This window comes from Jaculus jaculus, chromosome 7 (genome assembly GCF_020740685.1).
Source record: "Jaculus jaculus isolate mJacJac1 chromosome 7, mJacJac1.mat.Y.cur, whole genome shotgun sequence".
Lineage (NCBI taxonomy): Eukaryota > Metazoa > Chordata > Mammalia > Rodentia > Dipodidae > Jaculus > Jaculus jaculus.
In genome coordinates this window covers 118,324,873-118,350,487 of record NC_059108.1, presented here as the reverse complement: position 1 = coordinate 118,350,487, position 25,615 = coordinate 118,324,873, and the positions used below count along the sequence as shown (strand labels likewise).

At 43.6% G+C, this 25,615-nt stretch overlaps 1 protein-coding gene across 2 annotated transcripts; it reads left to right on the top strand.

The window, feature by feature from the left end:
• The first annotated feature begins 164 nt into the window (after positions 1-164).
• Positions 165-24,018, top strand: Wdr89 (WD repeat domain 89). 2 transcript variants are annotated; one of them, XM_045154906.1, is made up of 2 exons: positions 165-254; positions 22,711-24,018. In XM_045154906.1, exons 1-2 carry the CDS (start codon positions 209-211, stop codon positions 23,898-23,900), a joined length of 1,236 nt encoding a protein of 411 aa, XP_045010841.1. In that variant the 5' UTR covers positions 165-208; the 3' UTR covers positions 23,901-24,018. The 2 variants fall into 2 exon arrangements, with proteins under 2 accessions (XP_045010841.1, XP_004649312.2); XM_004649255.2 differs by lacking the exon at positions 165-254 and adding an exon at positions 265-333.
• Positions 24,019-25,615: the final 1,597 nt, after the last annotated feature.

Here is a 25,615-nt window from a genome sequence, read left to right as displayed (position 1 = left end):
TATTGGCTGCGCCGCTGCAGCGTTCCTCACAACCAATCGGGTTGCTGGGATTCCCGTTCACGTACCGTAGGGGCGGTGTTGTGAGACGCTACCTGTAAGTGAAGCCTACGCATGCGCAGACATCTGAGCTTGCCCAATGGGGAGGTAGCAAAAGAGAACTCGGCTCCCCGCCGTTTTCGCTTCCGGATTGTGGCCCGCCTCTTTTCTGATGACCAATCGTCTACACCTTCCTTTACTCGTCTACCCAATCAGAGGTAGGGGGCGGGGTTCCGGCCGCCCGTACTGATTGCTGGTGTCTTTTTCCGTGACTTCAGTTTGGGGCTTGCTTCTGAGGTATTCCGCTGGGCTGGGAAGGGGTGAGCTGGGCTCCCTGGGCTGGACGAGGTTCTGGGGCTCGGCATCTCCTTGGACCCGCGTCTACAGTGAGAGATGAGTCCTAGAAATTTAGCCCGAGTCTGGGCCGCTGGACCGGGACCGCCTGGGCGCTGGGTGCCGGGAGGAGGAAGCACGTGGTGGCGAGGGACTTTTTTTTGCTGACCCCTGCGCCAGCCTCCGCACGTCCCCCGGGTCATTTGCCCACCAGTTCTCAAGAAGGGGTACGCAGAACCTGTGGCTCACCCTGTGCTTGTCCTTCCTCCTTGCGCTCACCGCCCACCCACCTCCGGGCTTCGGATGCCTGACTGCAGTTTTCTCTTGGGAGGTGACCTGTTCTATGTTGTGATGCCAGCCTCTGGGTTACGTTGATTTACGTGTTATAGGTCGTCCAGTCCGCCCGTCAGCCCACCTGATAACTTAATGGGTGGCATTTATCCTCCACAAACTAAATGGTGGTGTTACTAGTAAAATGTTGCTCCTGTTTTCTGATTTTTTTTTTTTTTGAGGTAGGATCTCACTTTAGCCCAGGCTGACCTGTCTCAGGGTGGCCTCGAACTCATAGCGATCCTCCTGCCTCTGCCACCCGAGTGCTGGGATTAAAGGTGTGCACCACCACGTCCGGATGTTTTACAACTCGTTTTCTTTTCTTTTTTTTTTTTTTTAATATTTCTTTGAGAGAGAGAGAAAATGGGTGGACCGTGGCCTCCAGCCACTGCAAATGAACTCCAGACCATGCGCCCCCTTGTGCATCTGGCTTACTTGGGTCCTGGGAAATCTAACCAGGGTGCTTAACCACTAAGCCATTTCCCCAGCCCTGTTTCACAATTCTTAGCTGCTATGCCTAGGCAGTTGACTTGTGCACAGAATACAATCGTAGCATGTCAAGTGTAAAATTCCCTTTATGTGAACTACTTACCACTTCCTTGCCTGTGGTTCAGGACAGTATTCCACTGTGAAGTGAGAAGTGTCTGGTTTGTATTCCTACAACAGTCTAAGGGCTGTTCTAGATATGCTTAAGTTAAGGCTGTTCTAGATATGCTTCAACTAGAAGCCTTTTTTAAACCTGTTGCATCTGCTGTCACTGCTGTTCTAATGTTCCTGTGGCTGTGGCTTCCTCAGCATACATGGACTTATTGGCATTTAAAAAAATACTTTCAAGCAGAGAGAGAATGGGCACACCAGAGCCTTTTCCCATTGCAAACAGACTCCAGATGCATGTACCACTTTGTGCATCTGGCTTTACATGGGGAGTCGAACCTAGGTCCTTCAGCTTCGCAGGCAAGTGCCTTCAGCACTAAGCCATTTCTCCATCCCATGATCAACACTTATTATGCATGTATATTTGCTCTGAATCTAGAGTCCAACCAGACCTCTGAGGAGAGGAGCATAGAGTATATCTTAAGATCAGTCAGCATCTCTAGACATTGCTTGTTGATGTTCATCTGTGGTGTTCAGGCTAAAGGTACACCAAAGCAGAGGGAACCTAGTCATTGCTTTAAGCAGGTTGTGGTAGTTTGAGTAGATGGCCCCCAGTATTTTCAGTGTTGTATTAGTTTGTAGTTTGCGCCTGCAGCCACCTGGCTGGAGGCCGTGGCACTGGGCGGATCTTAAGGTGTGATGGTGGGTTTGAGATTTCAATCTAAAGATAGGCAAAGTGTGCCTAGCGGGAGTTCCTGAAGTGTGCTGTGCTGTCTGGTTTTTAGGCTTGTGCTTCTCTCTCTCTGTTTGGTCCTGTGAAAACAGGCCAGCTTCTTCTGCCATTATGGAACGTCCTCTGGATCTGTAAACTTTAATAAAACCCTTCCTTCATAACTGTGCCTGGTCTGAAAGTTTATCTCAGTGAACCTGAAGCTGCCTGCTACACAGGTGAATTACACAGTTGTAATATTAACTTTACAGCGAGTTACAAGGAAAGAATTTAGGGGCTGGAGAGATGGCTTAGTGGTTAAGGCACTTAACCTGTCAAGCCCAAGAACTCAGGTTCAGTTCCCCAGGATCCATATAAGCCAAATGCACAAGGTGGTGCATGCATCTGAAGTTCGTTTGCAGTGGCTGGAGGCCCTGGTATGCCCATTCTCATTCTCGCCCTTTCTGCCCCGTTCTTCCTTGCTCTCAAATCTTCTGCAGTGGTTCAAGAGCATTGAAAGGTGTGATGGAGTTGTCTCAGTGCTGAGCACCCCACTGTCACTTCTCAGCACTTTGATGAGTGCTGAGTCTTTCTAGTAGTCACCACTGTCTGCAAAGAGAAACTTCTCTAACCAAAAATGAGATTAGTGTTAGTATATGCGCATAAGCATGAATATCTTGAGGGCAATTTGGTGGGCATAATATATCCATTTAGCCAGACAACAGTAGTAACTTATCCCCTAGGCTTTATGATTTTCCTATCTTTTGACTAGGTTTTACACTATCCAGCATGAGTTGCTTCCCATGGAGCAGGCCTCAAATCTAACCATAGAGTGGTTGGTTCCTCTCAGAACAAACCTGTCACTATTGTCCTAGTGGGCGCATCTTGCCTAGCTAGCCCATCGTGTCGTTTGAAGGGTCTGCTGCTGTATAAGGCTGTTGATGGCTTTTCTCCCCCAGCACGTTGCACAGTACTTTCCAGAACTCTTGCAGTTAGTCAGCAGGGAGCCAGCCACCTTCCAGCTCAGCTCTAGCTTGATTTCACCGTATTCTGTGACCGAAGCATGTGGCGTCTTCAGCAGTAGGATCTTACCATCTAGTTCTGATGGACAACCAGGAGCCTGTAGGGTTGTGTTTCTACTTCCTGATGCAGAACTCTCTCAGCTGGGTCTTCATAGGACTTCAAGCTGGAGTGGTGAATGTTTCCATGCTGCATTTATGGATGGACTATCATTGCTATTCCTCGCTTCATACGCTCTTTTTGCTTTCGAAAAAGGTTGCACGTGGGAATAGCTGCTTCTGAGGCTCCAGGGTTGTTTTGTGAAGGCTTTCCTGTTTAAACTACCATTGTTTTTTATATACATGTGTAGTTCTTATCTTTGCTGCCTTGTTTTCCTCTATTGAGTATGTTTTGTGTGTGTTTGTATTTGTTTACTCTCCGGTAGTAGGATTGCCTAGCCTCAGGCTCTGATGATTAATATGAAAGAATTGGAAATCAGATATGGTGACACATGCCTGTGATCCTAGCTCCTAAGTGGCCCTGGCAGGAGAATTGCCATTCAAGGCCAGCCTGGGCTACATAGTACCATGCCAGCTAGTTACATAGCAAGACTGTATTTCAAAAGTAAACAAACAAACCAGGGCTGAAGAAATAGCTCAGCCGTTAAGGTACTTGCTTGTAGTGCCTGCTAGCTGGGGTTTGATTCCCCAGTACCCATGTAAAGCCAGGGACACAATGTGGTGCATGTGCCTGGAGCTCATTTGCAGCAGCAAGAGGACCTGGTACACACATACTCTGTCTCCAATAAAGAAATAAAAATACTTTTAGGGCTGGAGAGATAGCTTAGCGGTTAAGCACTTGCCTGTGAAGCCTAAGGACCCCAGTTCGAGGCTTGCTTCCCCAGGTCCCACGTTAGCCAGATGCACAAGGGGGCGCACGCATCTGGAGTTCGTTTGCAGAGGCTGGAAGCCCTGGCGTGCCCATTCTCTCTCTCTTTCCCTCTATCTGTCTTTCTGTGTCTGTCGCTCTCAAATAAATAAATAAATAAATTTAAAAAAAAATACTTTTAAAAAATAAATAAACCAATAAAAAAGAATTGGAAAACATGTTCCCTGTCTTTAAGAAGTTTTGGGCTGGAGAGATGGCTCAGTAGTTAAGGCGCTTGCCTGCAAAGCCTAACAACCTGAGTTTGATTCCCCAATACACACGTAGAGCCAGATGCACAAGGTGGTGCACGCATCTGGAGTCTATTTGCAACAGCTGGAAGCCCTGGTGTCCCACTCTGGCTGGCTGTCTTCTATCCTTTCACCTTGCAAATAAATAATTTATTTTAAAAGAAGTTTATAAGCTGGGCATTTTGGTGCACACCCTTAATCCCAGCACTCAGGATGGACATTAGGGAATTAAGGCCTCCTGGAGGTGGTATATTATTGGGGGCGAGTTTATGAGTGAGTGTTATAGCCAGTTTTGCGATGCCAGTGTTTGGCACACTCTCCTGTTGCTATGATCCACCTTATGTTGGCCAGGGGGTGATGTCCATCCTCTGCTCATGCTGTCATTTTCCCTGCCATCGTGGAGCTTCCCCTCGAGGCTGTAAGCCAAAATAAACCTCTTTTTCCCACAAGCTGCTCTTAGTTGCGTGATTTCTACCAGCAATGCGAACCTGACTGCCACAAAGTGTAAAAGTTCACATGGAAGTAAGTAAGAATGTGTATTCTGGGAAGAATTTGGTCCTGTTTCAATTTTCAAAGTTAGCAGCAGAACTTATGATTAGTATTAGTACATCTTTCTACTTGGAGACTGAAGCTGTGTCCTGAGTAATTGCTTTTGCAGTTCTCTTTATTTTGGGACTTACTGCTAGGTGGCAGTAGAATTCAGTGCCCAGGGCAAGGAAGGCAAGCATTGCTGGTTCATAGCGGGAGTCGGCTTGGTGTGTTTTCTTAGCTGTTTCTTCAATATCAGGATCTTTTACTGGGTTCAGAAGAGAGGAAATGAGTTTAGAGCTTCCTAGATTCTGCTCTTTCCCATGCTTTATATTTATATCTAAGGGTTTTGCCACTTAGGTTTTGATTTCTGTTTCACCATATTCCTTGTGAGTACTGTCCTCATTTGGAATATTAAATGGTGATACTACCTCAAAATCTGTCAGATGCCTGGTCTAGAGGGGGTACAGTGGTAGAGTGCCTGCTTGGCACCTGCAAGTTCTGAGCTTGATCACCCTCAGCAAAAGAAGTTGCCTTTATGTTAACATGATTATAAGCTCCCCAGTATCAGAAAGCCTCGTTCTGGGTTAATCTTATTTCAGTTATTGGGTAACAGTGGAAACTTAAGCAGTCATTTATATACGTTGAAGCATCTTTCTACTTGATGACTTAGGGTAGCATTTTTGGAGGAACATTGACACTGAATTCCTCTAGAAGGATATAACATATATATGAAAAAGGTAGAAATTGTGTAGTTTCTTTGAGAAAGAAGAAGATAGAGACTAGCTGGGCGAGGTGGCACACACCTTTAAGCCCAGCACTTGGGAGGCAGTGGTGGGAGGATCACTGTGAGTTCAAGACCACCCTGAGACTACATAGTGAATTCCAGGTCAGCCTGGGTTAGAATGAGACCATACCTCGAAAAAACAGAGAGGAAAAGAGAGGGCTTTAATATATATATATATATATATATATATTTTTTTTTTTTTTTCTCTTGTTTTTTCTTGAGGTAGGGTCTCACTCTAGCTCAGGCTTACCTGGAATTCACTATATAGTCTCAGGATGGCCTGGAACTTGTGGCAATCCTCTTACCTCCGCCTCCCAAGTGCTGGAATTAAAGGCATGTGCCACTATGCCCAGCTTAAATTTTTTATTTATTTTGGGTTTTACAAGGTAGTGTCTTGCTCCAGCCCAGGCTAATGTGGAATTCACTGTAGTCTCAGGGTGGCCTCAACTCACAGAGACCCTTTTACCTCTGCCTCCCAAGTGCTGGGATTAAAGGCATGTGCCACCACACCCTGCTTATTTTTATTTTGGGTGTTTTCAATTTTTGTTTGTTTATGGATTTGAGAGAGAGAGACAGAGAATGAGCGTGCCAGGGCCTCCAGCCACTCCAGATGCTGTTTAGTAATAGTTATCTTATTGCTGTGTAAATTCTATTTTATTAATTTACTATATTGTATTCATCAGTAAAGCCTACTTAGAGAATAGATAGCAATCTAGGTATCTTGAAAGTTGTAACTGTTCTCAAAGTAATGTGTTGCTGCTTAGGCCAGAATGTGGCAGTCATTATGATGACACTTCTCACACCCACTTGTCTGCTTATTCCCCTTTCATAGTTGTGACTTGAGTCCAGCTTCTTCTCACCGTCATGCCTCTGACCCAGAATGTTGCACATATTCTTTAATTGCTTTTGCCCTCAAGTCTGTCATTCTCCAACTGTTCTTAGCCTGCAGTAGTTTTCTCACTACAGGATAAAATCTAGAGCGCTTACCTTGGTGTACAAAGCTCTTACTTGGTTCATTCTTCTCTTTAAAAAAATTTTTTTTTTCTTTTTTTTTTGTTTTCCAAGGTAGGGTCTTGTGCTAGTTCAGGCTGACCTGGAATATACCATGTAGTCTCAAGGTGGCCTCAAACTCATGGTGATCCTCCTACCTCTTCCTCCTGAGTGCTGGGATTAAAGGCGTGCACCACTATGCCAGCCTTAAAAATAAATACAATTATGTTGTTATGCCTCCAACTTGAGATGCTCCTGTCTCTGTCTCTCTCTCTCTTCTGTGTGCTGGGAATATAGGCGTATACCACCATGCCCAGCTCTGACTCAGGTCTAATGGTCATGAGCCTGTCCTTTTCTCTCTCTGCACAGGAATTGCTCTCTGGTTTGTTTTAAGTACTGGTAATTGAACCTAGGACCTCATACCTGCTAGGCAAGTGCCCTACCACTAATCCTTATCGCCAGCCCTCCTTTTACTCTTTTAAATTGTTTGAATTTTGAGGCAGGGTCTCACTGAGTTACCCAGGCTGGCCTCCTTAGCAGTTGGGATTATAGGTCTGTACGCCAGGGCTATACATATCAGGCCCATCTTGCTCAGGAGACATTTGCCCACATATGCCACATATGCTCCCTCATTTCATTCTGGTCTCCACTCAGATGTCACTTCACAGGAAAGCTTTTCAACTAATGACCGAATCTAGAAGGGTTTCCTGCCTGTTTTTCTTGCCTTACCTTCATTACTTTTTTTTTTTTTTTTTTTGGTAGCAGGGTCTTAACTCTAGCCCATGGTGATCTGGACCTCAGTCTGTAGCCCCAAGTTTGCCTTGAACTCCTACCTTAGCCTCTACTGCTGGGATTAAAGTTATAGGCCACCACATCTAGCTAGTTATTACCTTCTTAAATGCTAAGGTTTTTTTTTAGTTTGTTTTTTGAGGTAGGGACTCTTTCTGGCCCAGATTGACCTGGAATTCACTGTGCACTATGTAGTCTCAGGCCAGCCTCGAACTCATGGTGATTCCCCCTACCACTGCATTCCCAGTGCTGGGATTAAAGGCATGCACTGCCATGCACGGCCTAAGTGGTTGTTTTTTTTTTTTTGGTGTGGTTTTTTGTTTTTTTGTTTTTTTGTTTGTTTGAGGTAGGTTCTCACTCTAGCCCAGGCTGACCAGGAACTCACTCTGTAGTTTTAGGGTGGCCTTGAACTCATAGTGATCCTCCTACCTCTTCCTCCCAAGTGCTGGGATTAAAGGTGTGTGCCACCATGCCTGGCTTTTTTTTTTTTTTTATTAATTTATTTGAGAGAGAAAGAGGCAAATAGAGAATGGCTGTGCCATCGCCTCTTAACCACTGCAAATGAATTCCAGACACATGCATCTGGCTTTATGTGGGTACTAGGGAATTGAATCTGGGTCCTTAGGCTTTGTGGGCTTATCTGAAATTCACTGTGTGGTCTGGGGTGGTCTCAAACTCACAGTGATCTTCCTACTTCAACCTCCTGAGTGCTGAGATTAAAGGTGTATGTGCCACCACCCCCCACCAGAGAGAGAATGGGTACACCAGTGCCTCCAGCTGTTGCAGAGAAACTTCAGATGCATGTACCACTTTGTGCATTTGGCTTTATGTTGGTACTTGGGGATTGAACTCAGGTTGTGTGGTGGTTTGATTCAGGTGTCCCCCATAAACTTATTTTTGATACTTGTCTCCCCAGCTGATGGCGATTGGAAATTAAAGCCTCCTAGAGGCAGTGTATTGTTGAGGGCAGGCTTATGGGTGTTAGAGCCAGTTTCCCCTTGCCAGTGTTTGGCATAGTCCTCTGTTCCTGTTGTCCACTTGATGTTGCCCAGGAAGTGATGTCCACCTTCTGCTCATCCCATCATTTCCCCTTGCCATGATGGAGTTTCTCCTCAAGCCTGTAAGCCAAAATAAACTCTTTTTTTCCCCAAAAGCTACTCTTGGTTGGGTGATTTCTACCAGCAATGTGAACCTGACTGCAACAGGTTGTTAGCCTTTTCAGGAAGTGCCTTAACCTCTGAACCATTTCTCCAGCCCCTGAACCCAGCTGTTTTTCATGGGAGCTGGAGATCCAAACTCGGGTCCTCATGCTTGCAAGCATTTTACTAACAGAGTCCTGTAGTTACTTGACTATGTGTGGAGGGTTTGATTCAGGTGTCCCCCATAAACGTATGTGTTCTGAATGCTAGGTTCCCCAGCTGATGGCAATTGGAAATTAAAGCCTCCTGGAGGCAATTTATTGGGGGCAGGCCTATGGTTATTACAGCCAGTTTCCCCTTGCCAGTGTTTGGCACACTCCCCTATTGCTGTTGTCCGCCTTATGTTGCCAGGGGGTGATGTCCACCCTCTGCTCATGCCATCGTTTTTCTCTGCCATCATGGAACTTCCCCTCCGGCCTGTAAGCCAAAATAAACCTCTTCGTTCCCCACAAGCTGCTCTTGGTTGGGTGATTTCTACCGGCAATGCGAACCTGGCTGCAACATTGTGTATATGGGGCTTCAAACGCATGAGTTTGAGGCCAGCCTGGAACTACATAGTGAATTCTAGCTCAGCATGGGCTAGAGTGAGATCCTACCTCACAACAAACAATCAAAAGATTATTTATTTATTTGCAAGAGAGGGAGAAAGAGAATGGGTGCACAGGGGCCTCAAGCCACTGCAAGTGACCTTTCAGATGCCTGCACCGCTTTGTGTATTTGGCTTTACATGGATACTGGGGAAATGAACTCAGGTTGTTAGGCTTTTCAGGCAAGTGCACTAACCACTAAACCATCTCTCCAGCCCTGTTTTTCCTCTTTTCCTATTTTGTTTCTTCCTCTTTTTTTTTTTTTTTGCAGTTATTAAAAACAGCATTTGCTGAATTTTTAAAAACATCTTTTCAGAATTAGAAGAAGTTGTAAACATATAGTACTTTAACTGTTCCAAATGAAGTCATCTGGTGATTGGGGAAGTCTGATTTCTCTCCGTGTGGTTAACCAGCTGGTTGTTGTGGAAAGAAAAAGGCAGTGCATTGTACTTGAATGATGCTGGACGCTCATAGACCTGCTGGAAAAGGTGACTTTGGGATGGAAGAATTACTTGAGAAATTGGACATATTGGGATGTTACTGGGGAAAATTTTTTTTTTTTTGTCATTATGAACTTTAGTTGAGTGCCATGACTTTTGGTTTCCCCTTTATTTTAAATTTATTTTTATTTGAGAGAGAGACAGAGGGAGAAAGCGAATTGGCACACTCGGGCCTCAGCCACTGGAATCCAACGCCATATGCTTGCGCCACCTAGTGGGCACGTGCGACCTTGTGTGCTGCCTCACCTTTGTGCCTGTAGCTAACTTGGGGGTCTGGAGAGTCGCACATGGGTCCTTAGGTTAGCAGGCAAGCGCCTTAACTGCTAAGCCATCTCTCCAGCCCGGAAAATTTTTTTTTTTTTTTTTGTTTGTTCCTCAAGGTAGGTTCTAGCTCTAGCCCAGGCTGTCTTGGAATTCACTATGTAGTCTCAGACTGGCCTCGAACTCACAGTGATCCTCCTGCCCCTGCCTCCCAAGTGCTGGGATTAAAGGTGTATGCCACCATGCCTGGCTTGAAATTTTTTTTGTTGTTGTTATTTTTTGTTTTTTGAGGAAGGGTCTCACTCTAGCCCAGGCTGACCTGGAATTCACTATGGTGTCTCAGGGTGGCCTCGAACTCACGGCGATCCACCCACTTCTGCCTCCTGAGTGCTGGGATTGAAGGTGTGCACCACCAACGACTGGCAAATTTTTTTAAAATGATACTTTGAATGTTATAATTGGAACCTGAGGCATAATCTTTCCTTGCATTCAATCCTCCTTTTCCTTGGAGTCAGATTCCTGAACCTTAAAAATTGTGCTTTTCCTAAGAATTTTAGTGTATGTAATACAGAGAATGCCATATGTAGCTATAACCAGTATCTTGGACATTGATGTAAGAATAGAATATTCATATTCACTAAGATGCATTAATTTATAGAGACAATAATTCTCAGTCATTAATGAATATGAAATGTAAAACTATCAGAATTGTAGCAGATGTCAGTTTAGCATACTTTCCACTAAATATTCAGCATTTCTTCCCAAATTACAACAAATGGTTCTTTGGCAATTAAAGCCAGTTTCTTGTTGGTTTAAAACACACAAAAGTTTCTCTAAATTGTTCATATGAATGTTTTCTGGGAAAGGTTCTAAAGTTTAGCCAGGCGTGGTGGCATTTACCTTTAATCCTAGCATTCAGGATGCAGAAGTAGGTAGATCCATGTGAATTCAAGGCCACCCTGAGACTGCATAGTGAATTCCAGGTCAGCCTGGGCCAGAGTGAGATCCTACCTCAAAAAAAAAAAAAAAAAAGATAAAGTAAATCATGCTGGGCATGGTGGCGCACGCCTTTAATCCCAGCACTCAAGAAGCAGAGGTAGGAGGATCACCATGAGTTTGAGGCCACCTTGAGACTACACAGGTAGTTCCAGGTCAGCTCCGAGCTTAGAGTGAGACCCTACCTCGGAAAACCAAAAAATAAATAATAATAATAATAATAAATAATAATAACAACAAGAATAATAATAAATAAAAACTAAATAAAAATAAAGGGCTAAAGGGATGGCTTAGCAGTTAAGGCATTTGCCTGCAAAGTCAAAGGACCTGGGTTTGATTCCCCAGGACCCACGTTAGCCAGGTGCACAGGGGAGTGCACACATCTGGAGTTTGTTTGCAGTGGCTGGAGGCCCTGGTGCGTCCATTTCTCTCTCTCTGTGTGTCTCTCTTCCTCCTTTCTTTCTCTGTCAAATAAATATAAATACAAATAAAATATATTTTATAAAATAAAGTTAAATAAATGTATGCCCTTTATCTAGGGCGTATAATGATGCCTGTGAGAGATGGTTTCTGTTTTAGCATGCCCAGTGTTTCTGAAATGCTAATACCTAGATATCTCAGCTCTACCTGCTTTGTTTCAGATAAGCTGATAGCAGGTATACTTCATAAATAATAAGCCTCCTTAATGTTCATTATGGAGCTAGTGTAGCCACTATGAGTCTTTTTTGGTTTGCTATTGACCTTGGTACTTGTACATGGCATTAGACATTAGCAGCTAATGCTCTGCTAATATTTTCCCATTAAAAATTGAGACATGGCCAGGCATGGTGCCACACGCCTTTAATCCCAGCACTCAGGAGGCAGAGGTTAGGAGAGCCGCCATGAGTTCAAGGCCACCCTGAGAGTACATAGTGAATTCCAGGTCAGCCTGGGCTAGAGAGAGACCCTACCTCAAAAAAAAAAGGGCTGCAGAGATGGCCTAGTGATTAAGTGCTTGCCTGTGAAGCCTAAGGACCCCGGTTCGAGGCTCGGTTCCCCAGGTCCTACGTTAGCCAGATGCACAAGGGGGCGCACGCGTCTAGAGTTCGTTTGCAGAGGCTGGAAGCCCTGGCGCGCCCATTCTCTCTCTCTCCCTCTATCTGTCTTTCTCTCTGTGTCTGTCACTCTCAAATAAATAAATAAATAATTTAAAAATTTTTTTTAAAAAGTTGAGACACGGGCCAGGCATGGTGGTGCATGCCTTTAATTTCAGCACTTGGGAGGCAAAGGATTGCTGTTTGAGCCCAGCCTGGGGCTATAGAATGAGCTCCAGGCCAGCCTGGGCTAGAGTGAGGCCCTACCTTGAAAAAAAGATAATTAAGACATATGCTTATATAGAGGCAACGTGCTTTTTCCCTACTTTTATTTTTTGTTGTTGTTGTTGTTTGTATTTATTTATTTGAGAGAGGTAGAGGCAGGGAGAATGGGCAAGCCAGGACCTCTAGCTGCTGCAAATGAACTCCAGACTCACATGTCGTCATGTGTATTTGGCTTAAGTGGGTCCTGGGGAATTGAACCTGGGTCCTTAGGCTTCTCAGGCAAGTGCCTTAAATGCTAAGCCATCTCTCCAGCCTTTATTCCCCTGTTTTTAAATTTGGGGTTTTTTTGTTTGTTTGTTTTGAGGTAGGGTCTCACTCTAGCCCAGGCTGACCTGGAATTCACTATGGAGTCTCAGGGTGGCCTTGAACTCACTGCGATACTCCTACCTGTGCTTCCCAAGTGGTGGGATTAAAGGTGTGTGCCACCATACCCGGCTAATTTTTGTTTATTTTGAGGTAGAATCTCACTCTAAGCTCAGGCTGACCTGGAATTCACTATGTAGTGTGAGGGTGGCCTTGAACTTTCAGAGCGCCTTCTACCTCTGCCTTCCGAGTGCTGGGATTAAAGGTGTGCACCACCATGCCCATGCCCAGCTAGTCTTGAGTTTTTTGTTTTTTTTTTTTTTTTTGGTTTTTTGAGGTAGGGTCTCACTCTGGTCCAGGCTGACCTGGAATTAACTCTGTAGTCTCAGGGTGGCCTTGAACTCATGGCGATCCTCCTACCTCTGCCTCCCAAGTGCTGGGATTAAAGGCGTGCGCCACCACGCCTGGCTAGTCTTGAGTTTTAAACCATGTTGACTATGTTGTATATTTAAAAATATGTACATGTCATTAGAATAAACAGAAACTTACCAGGTGAAGTTCTATGTAGTTTAAAAAGATACCACTTTGCTGGGTTTCTCAATCCTCAGACCAGGGAGTCAAACATTATTACTGAGCACCTTTATAAAGAGCCTTCTGAGGGCTGGAGGGATGGTTTAATGGCTGAAGCATTTGCCTGCAAAGCCAAAGGACCCAGATTCAGTACCTCAGGACCCAGGTAAAGTGAGATGCGCGGAGTGGCACATTGCATGTAGAGTTTGTTTGCAGTGGCTAGAGGCCCTGGTGTGCCCATGCTCTCTCTCAAATAAATAAAAATAATAAAAAGGAGCCTTCTGAGAATTCAAATTCTCTGTGCTCCTCCCTTTCCTTTTCCTTTTTATCTTATTTTATTTTATTTTTCGAGGTAGGGTTTCACTCCAATCCAGGCTGACCTGACATTCACTGTGTAGTCTCAGGATGGCCTCGAACTCACAGTAGTTCTCCTACCTCTGCCTCCCGAGTGCTAGGATCAAAGGTGTGCACCACCACACCTGGCTTTTTCCTTTCTTTTTTTAAAAATATTTTCATTTATTTGGGAAAGAGGGAGTGAGTATGGGCATGCCAGGGCCTGTTGCCACTGTACACATACTGCAGAGATATGTGCCATGTTACATGTCTGGCTTTACATGGGTATTAGGGAATTGAACCCTTGCTGGCAAACTTTACAAGCAAGTGCTTTGAACCACTAAGCCATCTCTCCTTTTTATTTATTTAATTTTTTAAATTTTATTTATTTTTGGTTTTATAAGGTAGGGTCTCACTCTAGTCCAGGCTGACCTGGAATTCACTAGGTAGTCTCAAACTCACAGTGATCCTCCTACCTCTGCCTCATGAGTGCTAGAATTAAAGGTGTGCACCACCATACCTGGCTCTTTTTTTTTTTTTTTTTTAGGTATGGTCTTCCTCTAGCCCAGGCTGACCTGGAATTCACAATGTAGTCTCAGGGTGACCTTGAACTCATGGTGATCCTCTTCTCTCAGCCTCCCAAGTGCTGGGATTAAAAGCATGCACCACCATGTTCAGCCTCTTTTCCTTTAAAAAAAATTTTTTAGGGCTGGAGAGATGGCTTAGCGGTTAAGCGCTTGCCTGTGAAGCCTAAGTGTCGCAAGCACTCTCAAAGATGATTGGTTGAGAGGATTCCGCCCACGAAGGTCAATAATACTCAGACGCTGGTGTACTCGCAAAGGAGTTTACTGGGATGAAAGTCACACACAAGCAAGTCCAAACTATCACAACTAATATTGTAGCTAATATAATATATAACCAGATTATATTCATCACTACTAACACAAGAATATTTCTAACGAGTCTAACATGTATACAACCTGATATCGCGAGACTTGGGATGCAGTATCGCGAGACTCGGTCTCAACGCGAGACTCGGTCTGCGAGATTTCTGACGTTTTACAACCTGGTGGCGCGGGTCCGTGCTCCGACTTTTCTCTCGGTTCGCAGTGTTTCAAGGCGAGTCTCAGTCGTTCGGACAGCGTGTCGGGCAGATGAATTCGGATCGGTGATGCGTCTCGCGGAGGTCTCAGTCTGGACTGCTGAGCAGCCGTTCAGTCAGTCATAGTGTCGGGAGGACTGGGACAACGGCTGCTGAGCAGCTGGGGTTTTTGTATTTTCCACTACTTATCTAGGGATCCACACACACCTTCTGCTAATCTCTTACTATGTCATTGTACTCAGCTTACTCTTAGTTTTTGCTTACAAAGTTTGACTTTGCATTTTTACTCTCACACACAAAGAAAAACAAACTTATTTATCTAAACTGTCCCTGGACCATATGCTGGTCCTTACATGCTCATAACACCTAAGGACCCCGGATCGAGGGTCGGTTCCCCAGGTCCCACGTTAGCCAGATGCCCAAGGGGGCGCATGCGTCTGGAGTTCGTTTGCAGTGGCTGGAAGCCCTGGCGCACCCATTCTCTCTCTCTCCCTCTATGTGTCTTTCTCTCTGTGTCTGTAGCTCTCAAATAAATAAATAAATAAATAAATAATGAACAAAAAAATTTTTTTTAAATATTTATTTGCAAGAAGACAAAGAATGGTGTTAAGGTCTCTTGCCAATGCAAACAAACTTGAGATGCATGTGCCACTTTGAATCTGGCTTTCTGTGGGTACTGGGCACTCAAACCCAGGCCAGCAGGCTTTACAAAGAAGTGTCTTTTAACCTCTGAGCCATCTCTCCAGCTCCCCCTTTTCCTTTTATTTATTTTCTTTTTAGGTATGGTCTTGCTCCAGCCTAGGCTGACCTGGAATTCTCAGGATGGTGTCATACTCACAGTGATCCTCCCACTTCTGGCTCCTTTTTAGTTTTTTTTTTTTTTTATTGTTTTTTGCCAGGCATGGTGGCGCACACCTTTAATCCCAGCACTCCGGAAGCAGAGGTAGGAGGATTGCTATGAGTTTGAGGCCACCCTCAAAGATTACATAGTAAATTCCAGGTCAGCCTGAGCTAGAGTGAAAACATACCTCAAAAAAAAAAATTAATTATTTAATTTAAAGAAATAAATTATTTTTTATATACATTATTTTTTATTTTATTTTTATGTGTTTATTTATTTGAGAGAGAAAGAGGAAGATATGTATAGAGAGAAAGGGAGAATGGGCACGCCAGGGCCTCTAGTCACTACAAAGGAATCCTGACGCATGCGTCTCCTTATGCATCTGGCTTACATGGGTCCTGGAGAATCGAACTGAGGTCCTTTGGCTTTGCAGGCAAGTGCCTTAACCACTAAGCCATCTCTCCAGCTCTCCTTTGTAGTTTTGAACAAAAGCAATTAGAGAGATGAGCTGAGTAGAAGAGAACAAAATAGGGCCTTATATATGCTAGGCAAGTGCACTACCACTAAGCTATATCCTCAGCCCAAGTTCCTCTTTTTAAAAAAAATATATTTTTTATTTATTTATTTGACAGGGAGAGAGAGAAAGAGAGAGTGAATGGGTGCATCAGGGCCTCCAACCATGGCAAACGAACCTCAGAAGTACGTACCCCCTTGTGCATCTGGCTTACATGGGTCCTGGAGAATAGAACTGGGATCCTTTGGCTTTGCAGGCAAATGTCTTAACTGCCAAGTCATCTCTCCAGCCCCCAAGTTCCTCTTTTTAATATGAAGAAACAGAGAGGGAGGGAGGGAGAGAACGAAATGTCCTAGGGCTTCCTGCCACTGCAAACAAACTCCAGGTGCATGCAGTACTCTGTGCATCTGGTTTTTACATGGGTACTAGGGAATCGAACCAAGGCCTTTAGGCTTTGCAAACAAGCGCCTAAACCACTGAGCCATCTCTTCAGCCCAAAAGTTGACTTTTTAAAAGAATGTTCTCTATATTTTTATTTTTAGGGGCTTCTTACATTGGAGATATGCCCAAGGCACTTGATTCTCTCTAAATACTAGAGCCTGGCATGATAGCACACTCCTCTAATCCCTGCACTTGGGAAGTTAAGGCAGGAGGATCATGAGTTTGAGACTAGTTTGCGCAACATAGCAAATTCCAGGCCATTCCAGGCTACATAGCCGCTCATCTCAAAACTCACAAAATTATTATAATAATGATACGTGTGTGTGTGTGTGTGTGTGTGTGTATGCATATATATGTGTGGGGTTGGTTTGTAGCCTAGGCTGACCTGGAAATAGTCTCAGGCTGGCCTCGAACTCACAGTGGTCCTCCTACCTCATTCTCTCAACTGTTGGGATTAAAGGTGTGCACCACCATGTCCAATATAATAGATACTAATAGGATTGTTTCTGGCTACATTAATACAAATTCTGAAGCAACAGTTAGGAAATGTCCAGTCAATAAATATGATGCCACGCCCTCCCCATCAATCAGCTTTGTTGCACATCTGGACAGCGTGCCTGGACAGGCTGAAACATTGTTAGGTTCCTGAGTCAGTGACCACTAAAAAGATAGGATTGCTGTGATTGGTTTAGGCTAATCAGAGTTGGTCCCTAAAGCTGGAGTCTAGCTCAGAAACCATCTTGATGCCACATGGAGGGTGGAAAGAAGGAAGTGAAGGAGTCCATCATTCTGTCCGTTCAAGTTCCTTAATTGACCCTCATATAAAATAAGATACAACTGACAGCTTCTGCTGTAAAATCTTTTAGTTGTGGTGAACACTCATACCTAAAAAGTAACATCTATTTCTAAAGGCATTACCAATTTTTTGTTTTGTTTTTTGAGGTAGGGCCTCACTTTATCCCAGGCTGACCTGGAATTTACTATGTAGTCTCAGGGTGGCCTCAAACACATGGTGATCCTCCTACCTCTGCCTCGTGACTAAAGGTGTGTACCACCACACCTGGCTTCTTTCAGTATTTATTTATTTAGGTTTTTTGAGGTAGGGTCTCACTGTGGTCCAGGCTGACCTGGAATTAACTATGTAGTCTCAGGGTGGCCTCAAACTCACAGAGATCCTCCTACCTCTGCCTCCCAAGTGTTGGGATTAGCTCTTTCAGCATTTTTATAAGTGTTAAAATAAATGATGGAAGTCGGGCGGGGCGACGCACGCCTTTAATCCCAACACTTGGGAGGCAGAGGTAGGAGGATCTCTGTGAGTTTGAGGCCACCCTGAGACTACATAGTTAATTCCAGGTCAGCCTGGACCACAGTGAGACCCTACCTCGAAAAAAAAAAAAAAAATGATGGGTTGGAGAGATGGCTCACCAGTTAAAGTCACTTGCTCCTAAAGCCTGACGGCCTGGGTTTGAGTCCCCGCTATCCTTGTAAAGCCATAGTCACAAAGAGGCACATGCATCTGGAGTATAGTTGCAGTTTCAGGAGACCCTGTTATGCCCACTCTCTTTTTCTGTCTTGCCCTCTCTCTCTGTCTCAAATGCAAAGGGAGGCTGGAGAGTTGGCTCAGCAGTTAAGGCACTTGCCTGGAAAGCCTAACAACCTGGGTTCAGTTCCCCAGTACCTACATAAAGCTGGATGCACAAAATGGTGCCTGCATGTGGAGTTTATTTGCAGCAGCAAGAGGCCCTGGTGCACTCAATATCTTTGTCTCTTTCTTACAAATAAATATATTTTAAAAAATTATATTCTAATTTCTAAGATGCATAAAAATGTGGTATCATCAGGCATGGTGCATGCCTTTATTCTCAGCACTCGTGAGGCCAAGGTAGGAGAATTGCTGTGAGTTTGAGGTTAGCATAAGACTACATAGTGAATTTCAGGTCAGTCTTGGCTAAAGCGAGACCTTGCCTCAAAAAAAAAAAAAAAAAGCCAGGCATGGTGGCACATGCTTTTAATCCCAGAATCCAGCAGAGGAATCAATGTGAGTTCGAGGCCACCCTGAGACTATATAGTGAATTCCATGTCATCCTAGCCTAGAGCGAGACCCTGCCTCGAAAAACAAAATAAAACAAAAGTAACATTTTTAGAAATTCTTTTTTTGTTGTTATGGTTTTTGTGTTTGATTTTTGAGGTAGGGTCTCACTATAGCTCAGGCTGACCTGGAATTCACTATGTAGTCTCTGGGTAGCCTCAAACTCAAGGTATTCCTCCTACCTCTGCTCTTGAGTGCTGGGATTAAAGGCATGTACCACTATACCCTGCTTATTTTTACAAATTTTCAATCATAGGTAGTAAATTTTTAGCTGTAATATTTCATTTATTTAAATTAAAAAATCCAGAGTGAATCTGTCCGTGGGGGCACATGCCTTTAATTCCAGCACTCAGAGGAGGATCGCTTTGAGTTCAAGGCCACCCCTGAGACTCCATAGTGAATTCCAGGTCAGCTTGAACTAGAGTGAGACCCTACCTCAAAAAACAAAAACAAAACAACAACAACAACAAAATCCAAAGTGAATATGGCAAATGTTAGCATCTGTTAGATCTGATCTGGGTATTACATATTTGGGCGCCCTACTTTTTTCCACACCTCTTTATACATTTGAAGTGTTTCATAATTAAACATTTAAAAATGTAGCTGTACAAGCAGTGTAATAGGGAAGAAGAGGGGCATCTTTAGGTTGCTTGGTGGGAAAAGTCTCTCTGGAGAGATGTCATACATGATGACCTGAATAACAATGAGCGATTCATGCAAAAAATGTGGGGAAGGAATATTCCAAGCTAAGAAATAGCTCTTGCTGTAGTCCTGAGACAGAAGCAAGCATGATGTGTTCAAGGGAAGAGAGCCGTTTTCACCTGTTTGGTTGGAAAGCCAACACTTTGCTGGTAACTAGCATTAAGAAGCAATCACGGAGCCGGGTGTGGTGGCGAACGCCTTTAATCCCAGTACTCGGGAGGCAGAGGTAGGAGGATTGCTGTGAGTTCAAGGCCAGCCTGAGACTACAGAGTGAATTCCAGGTCAGCCTGAGCTAGAGTGGGACCCTACTTCGAAAAACCAAGAAGAAACAGTTATGTAGTCTCTGAATACTCAGGTTTCAGGAAGCCCACTGCTTGTGCAGTGACCTAGCTCTTCTTCAAAGTCTCCGTCTAGGGCTTACGATTGATGAGGTAGTACCAAAAGGACGCTTGAAGCTCCTCTCAGGGTTAAGCTATGATTACGTGCCAACTAAAAGAAGAAATGTGTATTTAACGTAGAGATCTGTGGTCGTTTCTATCTTAAGGACATGTTCAAAACTGTGTACCTTCATGATGAGATGCAGTTAAGAAATACTCAGGGTCAGGCATGGTGATACATACTGCCCAGAACTTCAGGCAGAGAGGTAGGAGGATGACTGAGTTCAAGTCCAGCTGGGACCATAATGAATTCCAGGTCAGCCTAGGCTAGAGTGAGACCCTACCTTGAAAAAAAAAAGTACCTAGCATCACCCTAAATACTACCCTACCTAAGATGATAAATTGCAGTTTAGTCATGAGGGAACAGATGAATCAATCCAGAATGTAAGAGAACTGGCATGACCTTTTTTTAAACATCCAGTGTCTTATAAGAGAAAGTTTGAGGTGCTGGAGAGATGGCTAAGTGGTTAAAGCTGCTTGCTTACACAGTCCTGTGGCCTGGGTTTGATTTTCCAGTGCCCATGTAAAGCCCGATGCACGAAGTGGCACATACATCTGAGTTCATTTGCAGTAGTAAAAGACTGGCATGCCCATTCTTTCTCTCTTTCTCTCTTTTCTTTTTTCTCTTTCTTTCTTTCTTTCTCTCTCTTTCTTTCTTTCTTTCTTTCTTTCTTTCTTTCTTTCTTTCTTTCTTTCTTTCTTTCTTTCCCTCTCTCTCTCTCTCTTTCTTTCTTTCTTTCTTTTTTTGTGAGGTAGGGTGTCCCTCTAGCCCAGGCTGACCAGGAATTCACTGTGTAGTCAGGCTGGCACTCACAGTGATCCTCCCACCTCTGCCTCTGAGTGCTGGATTAAAGGTGTGTGCCACCGTGACTGACCTCATAACAACCCCTGAGTTCATAGGTTTTTGGTTGGTTGGTTGTTTTTGCGCCGGGTGGGGACTCATTCTAGCTCAAGCCAACCTGGAATTCATTTTGTAGTCCCAGACTATTCTCAAACTCACAGCAATCTTCCTACCTTTGCCTCCTCAGTGCCAAGATTAAAGGCGTGTGCCACTATGCCTACCTGGCCCAATAGTTTTCTTTCTTTCTTTCTTTCTTTTTTTTGGCCAGTGATTAGCAATTTAAATGTGAACATAAGTACTTAATTATTAAATTCTGTTACTTATCAAGGGTCATGGCCTATTGGGATTAGCAGCATTACAAATGAAGTTATACTGCAGCTCTGAAGTTTTTTTTTCTGAATGATTAACAAGTTTGTTTTATTTTTTTTCCAATAGTTTTCTTTTGAAGAGGAGTATTTGCCTTACAGGCATGCTCCACCACACTCAGCTTCACTGTTTATTCTCTTCCTCCTCTACTGATAGCATGTGTGTGGTCACAAGCATGCTTGTGGGTGTGGCCAGAGATAGATGTCAGGTGTCTTCTGTTGCTCTCCCAATTTAGTTAGCCAGGGAGCCTCAGGGATTGCCTGTCTCTGCCTCCTTGCGCTGGGATTATAGGTGCATAACACCATGCCTGTCATTTTCCATGGGTTCTGGGGCTCTCACTCAATGCATTTTTTTTTTTTTAATTTGACAGAGAAAGAGAGGGAGAGAAAACGAGAGAGAATGGGTGTGCCAGGTCCTCCAGCCACTGCAGACAAATTCCAGACACATGTGCCCCTTTGTGCATCTGGCTAGCATGGGTCCTGGGGAATTGAACCTGGGTTCTTTGGCTTTGCAGGCAAACACCTTAACCATTAAGCCATCCCTCCAGCCCTCTGACTCAATCTTCATGCTTATGGAACAAGCAAAATCTCCCTAGCTTCTACTTCTACTTTTAAAGGCAGGAGTGATTACATTGGGTTTACCCAGATAACCTAGGATAATCTCCCTATTTTAAGATCAGCTTTTAATAAGGTTGATTCCCAAACTTAATTCCCCATTGTCATGTAACCTTACCTGTTCTCAGGTTCCAGGATCAAGTATTGAACATCCTGTGGGGACTCCCTTTTTACCTACACATCTCTTTAGACTCTAAATAAAGTCATGTAAGGCAATAGTGAGGTAGAAGAAATTTAGCAAAGAAACCAGGCCCAGATGATACTCTAAAAACACAGTGTCTATTATACAAGCCTTTACTAGTCTAGTCCAGGCTGACCTGGAATTTACTATGTAGTCTCAGGGTGACCTTGAACTCACGTTAATCCTCCTACTTCTGCCTCCCAAGTGCTGAAATTAAAGGCATGCGCCACCACATCCAGCATTTTTTTTAATACTTATCACTGACTGATTGCTTAAGGAATTTTTCTCTTTGTGCCTCCAAATTATGTAACCTTAGAAACTTGTAACCCACCGGTAGTGTAAAGAACTCAAGATGATATCAGACTGCCTGCCATACTGTCTATAAAACCTCTGAGCTATCGGAGCTCAGGACTCAGGCTTTGGGAGTCATTTCCCTGAGTCCATGTATATATGATTTTTTTGTTTGTTTGCTCAAACTCACAGAGATCCTCCTACCTCTGCCTCCTAAGTGCTGGGATTATGAATAAATTTTCTAATTGATTATCTCTGTTGCCAGCTCTGTGGGACTCAGTTTCCTGTAACAAACGTTCAGGAGTTTGAGTAGGTCCAGTAACTGGGTGTGAGCTAAAAGGAACTGAATCGTCTGTGCCTATTTTCCTAATTCTCTTACTAGCTTAAAATAGATGGTGAATTCAGTATTAAAGAACAATTCAGGGCCAGGCATGGTGGCACATGCTTTTAATCCCAGCACTTGGGAGGCAGAGGTAGGAGGATCACCATGAGTTCAAGGCCACCCCGAGACTACATAGTGCATTCCAGGTCAGCCTTGACTAGAGTGAGACCCTACCTTGAAAAACCACCCAAAAAAAAAACAAAAAACGATTTGGTAAGAAGGTGACTGTTTAGTTACATAGTAGTATGGAACTGATGAACGTATTAGAATAGATTTTGTGTGGGATGTTTTTTGTCGGTTTGTTTTATTTTGTTTTCAAGGCACAAACTCATTCTGTAGCCCTTGCTGGTCTTGAACTCACAGCAATCCTCTTACCTCACCTTCCTGAGGCTGGGGTTATAGGTGTGAACCACCGTGTTCAGATAGAATAGAGTTAATTGGAATTACGTTGCTCACATTTTTTAAATTTAATTCCAGATACACTTCAAGGAAGGTTTGAGTTGAATTTTAACTTTGATGTTTTTACTCACAGTTTTTCTACCTGTGGATGCTACTGTGGACATGGAGAAGATGGAGGAGCAGTTTGCTCACCTGCACATTGTTAAGCGGTCCTCAGAACCTAAAGATCCCACTTACCTGCTTGGCATAGACACATCGGAGACTGCACAAGCAGGGAAAGGAACTGTGGTTGCTGTTTTGTGTTCAAATGGTTCAATAAGAGTATATGATAAAGAGACACTAAGCGTCCTGCGGGAGTTTAGTGGCCATCCTGGACTTCTTACTGGAGTCAGATTTGCACATTCCTGTGACATCGTGTACTCACCAAGTACTGATGGCTCCGTAAAATGTTGGGATGCTCGATCAGCCAGCGAGAAACCTGTCCAGTTGTTCAAGGGTTACCCTTCCAATGTTTTTATCAGTCTTGATGTCAACTGTAAGGACCATGTCATTTGTGCTGGTACAGAGAAAGTAGATGACGATGCATTGTTGGTGTTTTGGGATGCCAGAATGAATGCTCAGGATCGGTCTACTAGGGACCCACTTGGTACATATTCAGAGACACACAGTGATGATGTCACTCAGGTACGTTTCCATCCCAGGGATCCCAACTTGGTGGTCTCAGGTTCAACCGATGGCCTGGTAAATGTATTTGACATCAGTGTCGACAATGAAGAGGACGCGCTGCTTGCAACGTGTAACTCCATTTCCTCAGTGAGCTCTGTCGGTTGGTCTGGGAGAGATTATAAACAGATTTACTGCATGACCCACGATGAAGGGTTTTGTTGGTGGGATCTTAATCATTTGGATACAGATGAACCAATTACACGTTTGAACATCCAGGATGTCAGAGAAACCGTTGACCTAAATGGAGGTCAGTTGGACTATTTGATTGGTGGCTTATATCATGAAAAGATGGACAAATTGTTTGTCATTGGAGGAACAAATACAGGAAGGATTCATCTAATGAGCTGCGCCCCCTCGGGACTGACCCACATGACCAGCCTTCAAGGAGGGCATGCTGCCACCGTTCGGTCTTTCTGCTGGAATACACTGGATGATTCTCTGCTAACTGGGGGGGAAGACGCACAGTTATTACTGTGGAGACCTGGAGCGCTGGAGAAGACCTGCACAAAGAGAGACGGCATGAAGATGACATCCAGTGTGCACCAGCGAGTGCGCATCCACAGTAACAGTCCTCACAAGAGAAGGAAAAAGCAGTGATGGGAAGTGACTTGATAGACTTTATGACTTCAGGTAATTTTTTTTGTTTTCTATCTGTAGTAGACATTTTAAAGCTTTTCTGTAACCAAAATAAATAAATAAAGTCAAACAATCCTCAACAAATATTGAGTGGTCTCTCTACACAATTCTAATATTTTTTTTTCCATTTTTAGATTTTTAAAAATAGTTTTATTCATTTGTAAGCAGAGGGAAATAGAAGACAGAATGAAAGTTCGAATATTTTTTTAAATCTCCACAGTTGAGTATAAAAATCAATGAGTCGGCAGTGAAATTACATGCCTCATTTTAAAATCCATCTATGGAGTTAGTAAATGTTGGGTTTAAAGAATAGCTCTAAGGACTTTTAAAAGTTAAAAGCTGGTGATGCTTAATAAAACTGGTGGCGTGGGCTGTCTTTTAAAGTTCAGCTTTTTATATTAGAGACTATCTTCATTGTTTCTGTAAGAAAACCAGGCTATTTTATTCATTTTGAGCTTCTATTTTATATACCTAATATGCTACCTTAGGGTATTTAAATGTAAGTATTGTTATAAGCCTAAAAAGAGTTTAATTATTTTTAGGCATGAAGTGTAGGCATTTACCTCAAATTAGGAAAATACAGTTATTTTATTATTAATTTTTACGTTAATACTATTTACTCTTGGTTAATCAGTATACAAGTGTTTTGTTGATAAAAAGGAAACTATCTTGCTAGATTCATTTTGAGACTCAAAAGTAAAATATAGAAATATAATAGGGTTATTTTTGTTTCAAAATGGTCATTTAATAAGTTTATGTGATAAAATTTTTTTCCATAATATTTCACCCATAATTTTAAACTTGAAGTTTTGTTTGTTGCTAATTTTGTCATTCTCTCTTAAAAGTACTTTTGTAAAATATCTTTATAAAAGACATTAATCTTTCTGAAGGTTTTATCTTTTTTCGTTTTTTGAGTTAAGCTCTCACTCTAGCCCAGGCTGACCTGGAATTCACTATGTAGTCTCAGGGTGGCCATGAGCTCATGGCAATCCTACCTCTGTCTCCCGAGTGCTGGGATTAAAGGCATATGCCATCACATCCAGCTTTTTTTTTTTTTTTTTTTTTTTTGGTGGTAGGGTCTCATTCTGTAGTCCCAGGCTGGCCTCAAGTAAATAAGTAAATAAATAAGCAAATAAATAAATACATTTTAGTGTTTGTCTAGGGCCAAGAGGGTAGAGGGAGATGGAGGATGGGAGAGTGACAGTTTGTTGCAGTTCCTTCTTGCTGCTGGGACAAACACCTGACCAGAAGCAGCTTATGGGAGGAAAGGGTTTATTTCAGGGTTACTGATTCCAGAGGAAGTATCATCATGGCAGAAGCAGGGTTACTTCATCATACACCCATAGCAGAGAGACAATAGCTGGCACCAGCAAGCAGAGGCTGAATGTGAACACCTTACGGCTGTACTTAAGATCTGTCCCCAGTGGGGGTGGAGGGGGTGTGGCAAGAGACTTTGGTGCAACCATATGCACACATGTACAAATAAATAAGTAAAACTTAAAAATCAAAACACAGGGAGAGGGCTGGAGAGATGGCTTGGTGGTTAAGTGCTTGCCTGTGAAGCCTAGGGACCCCAGTTCGAGGCTCGGTTCCCCAGGTCCCACGTTAGCCAGATGCACAAGGGGGCGCACGCGTCTGGAGTTCTTTTGCAGAGGCTGGAGGCCCTGGCGCGCCCA

Coding starts and splice junctions, on each gene's coding strand:
- Wdr89 (XM_045154906.1), top strand. CDS start 209: ATGACCAATCGTCTACACCTTCCTTTACTCGTCTACCCAATCAGAG. Junction 255..22,710: donor ACTCGTCTACCCAATCAGAG/GTAGGGGGCGGG, acceptor TTTTACTCACAG/TTTTTCTACCTGTGGATGCT.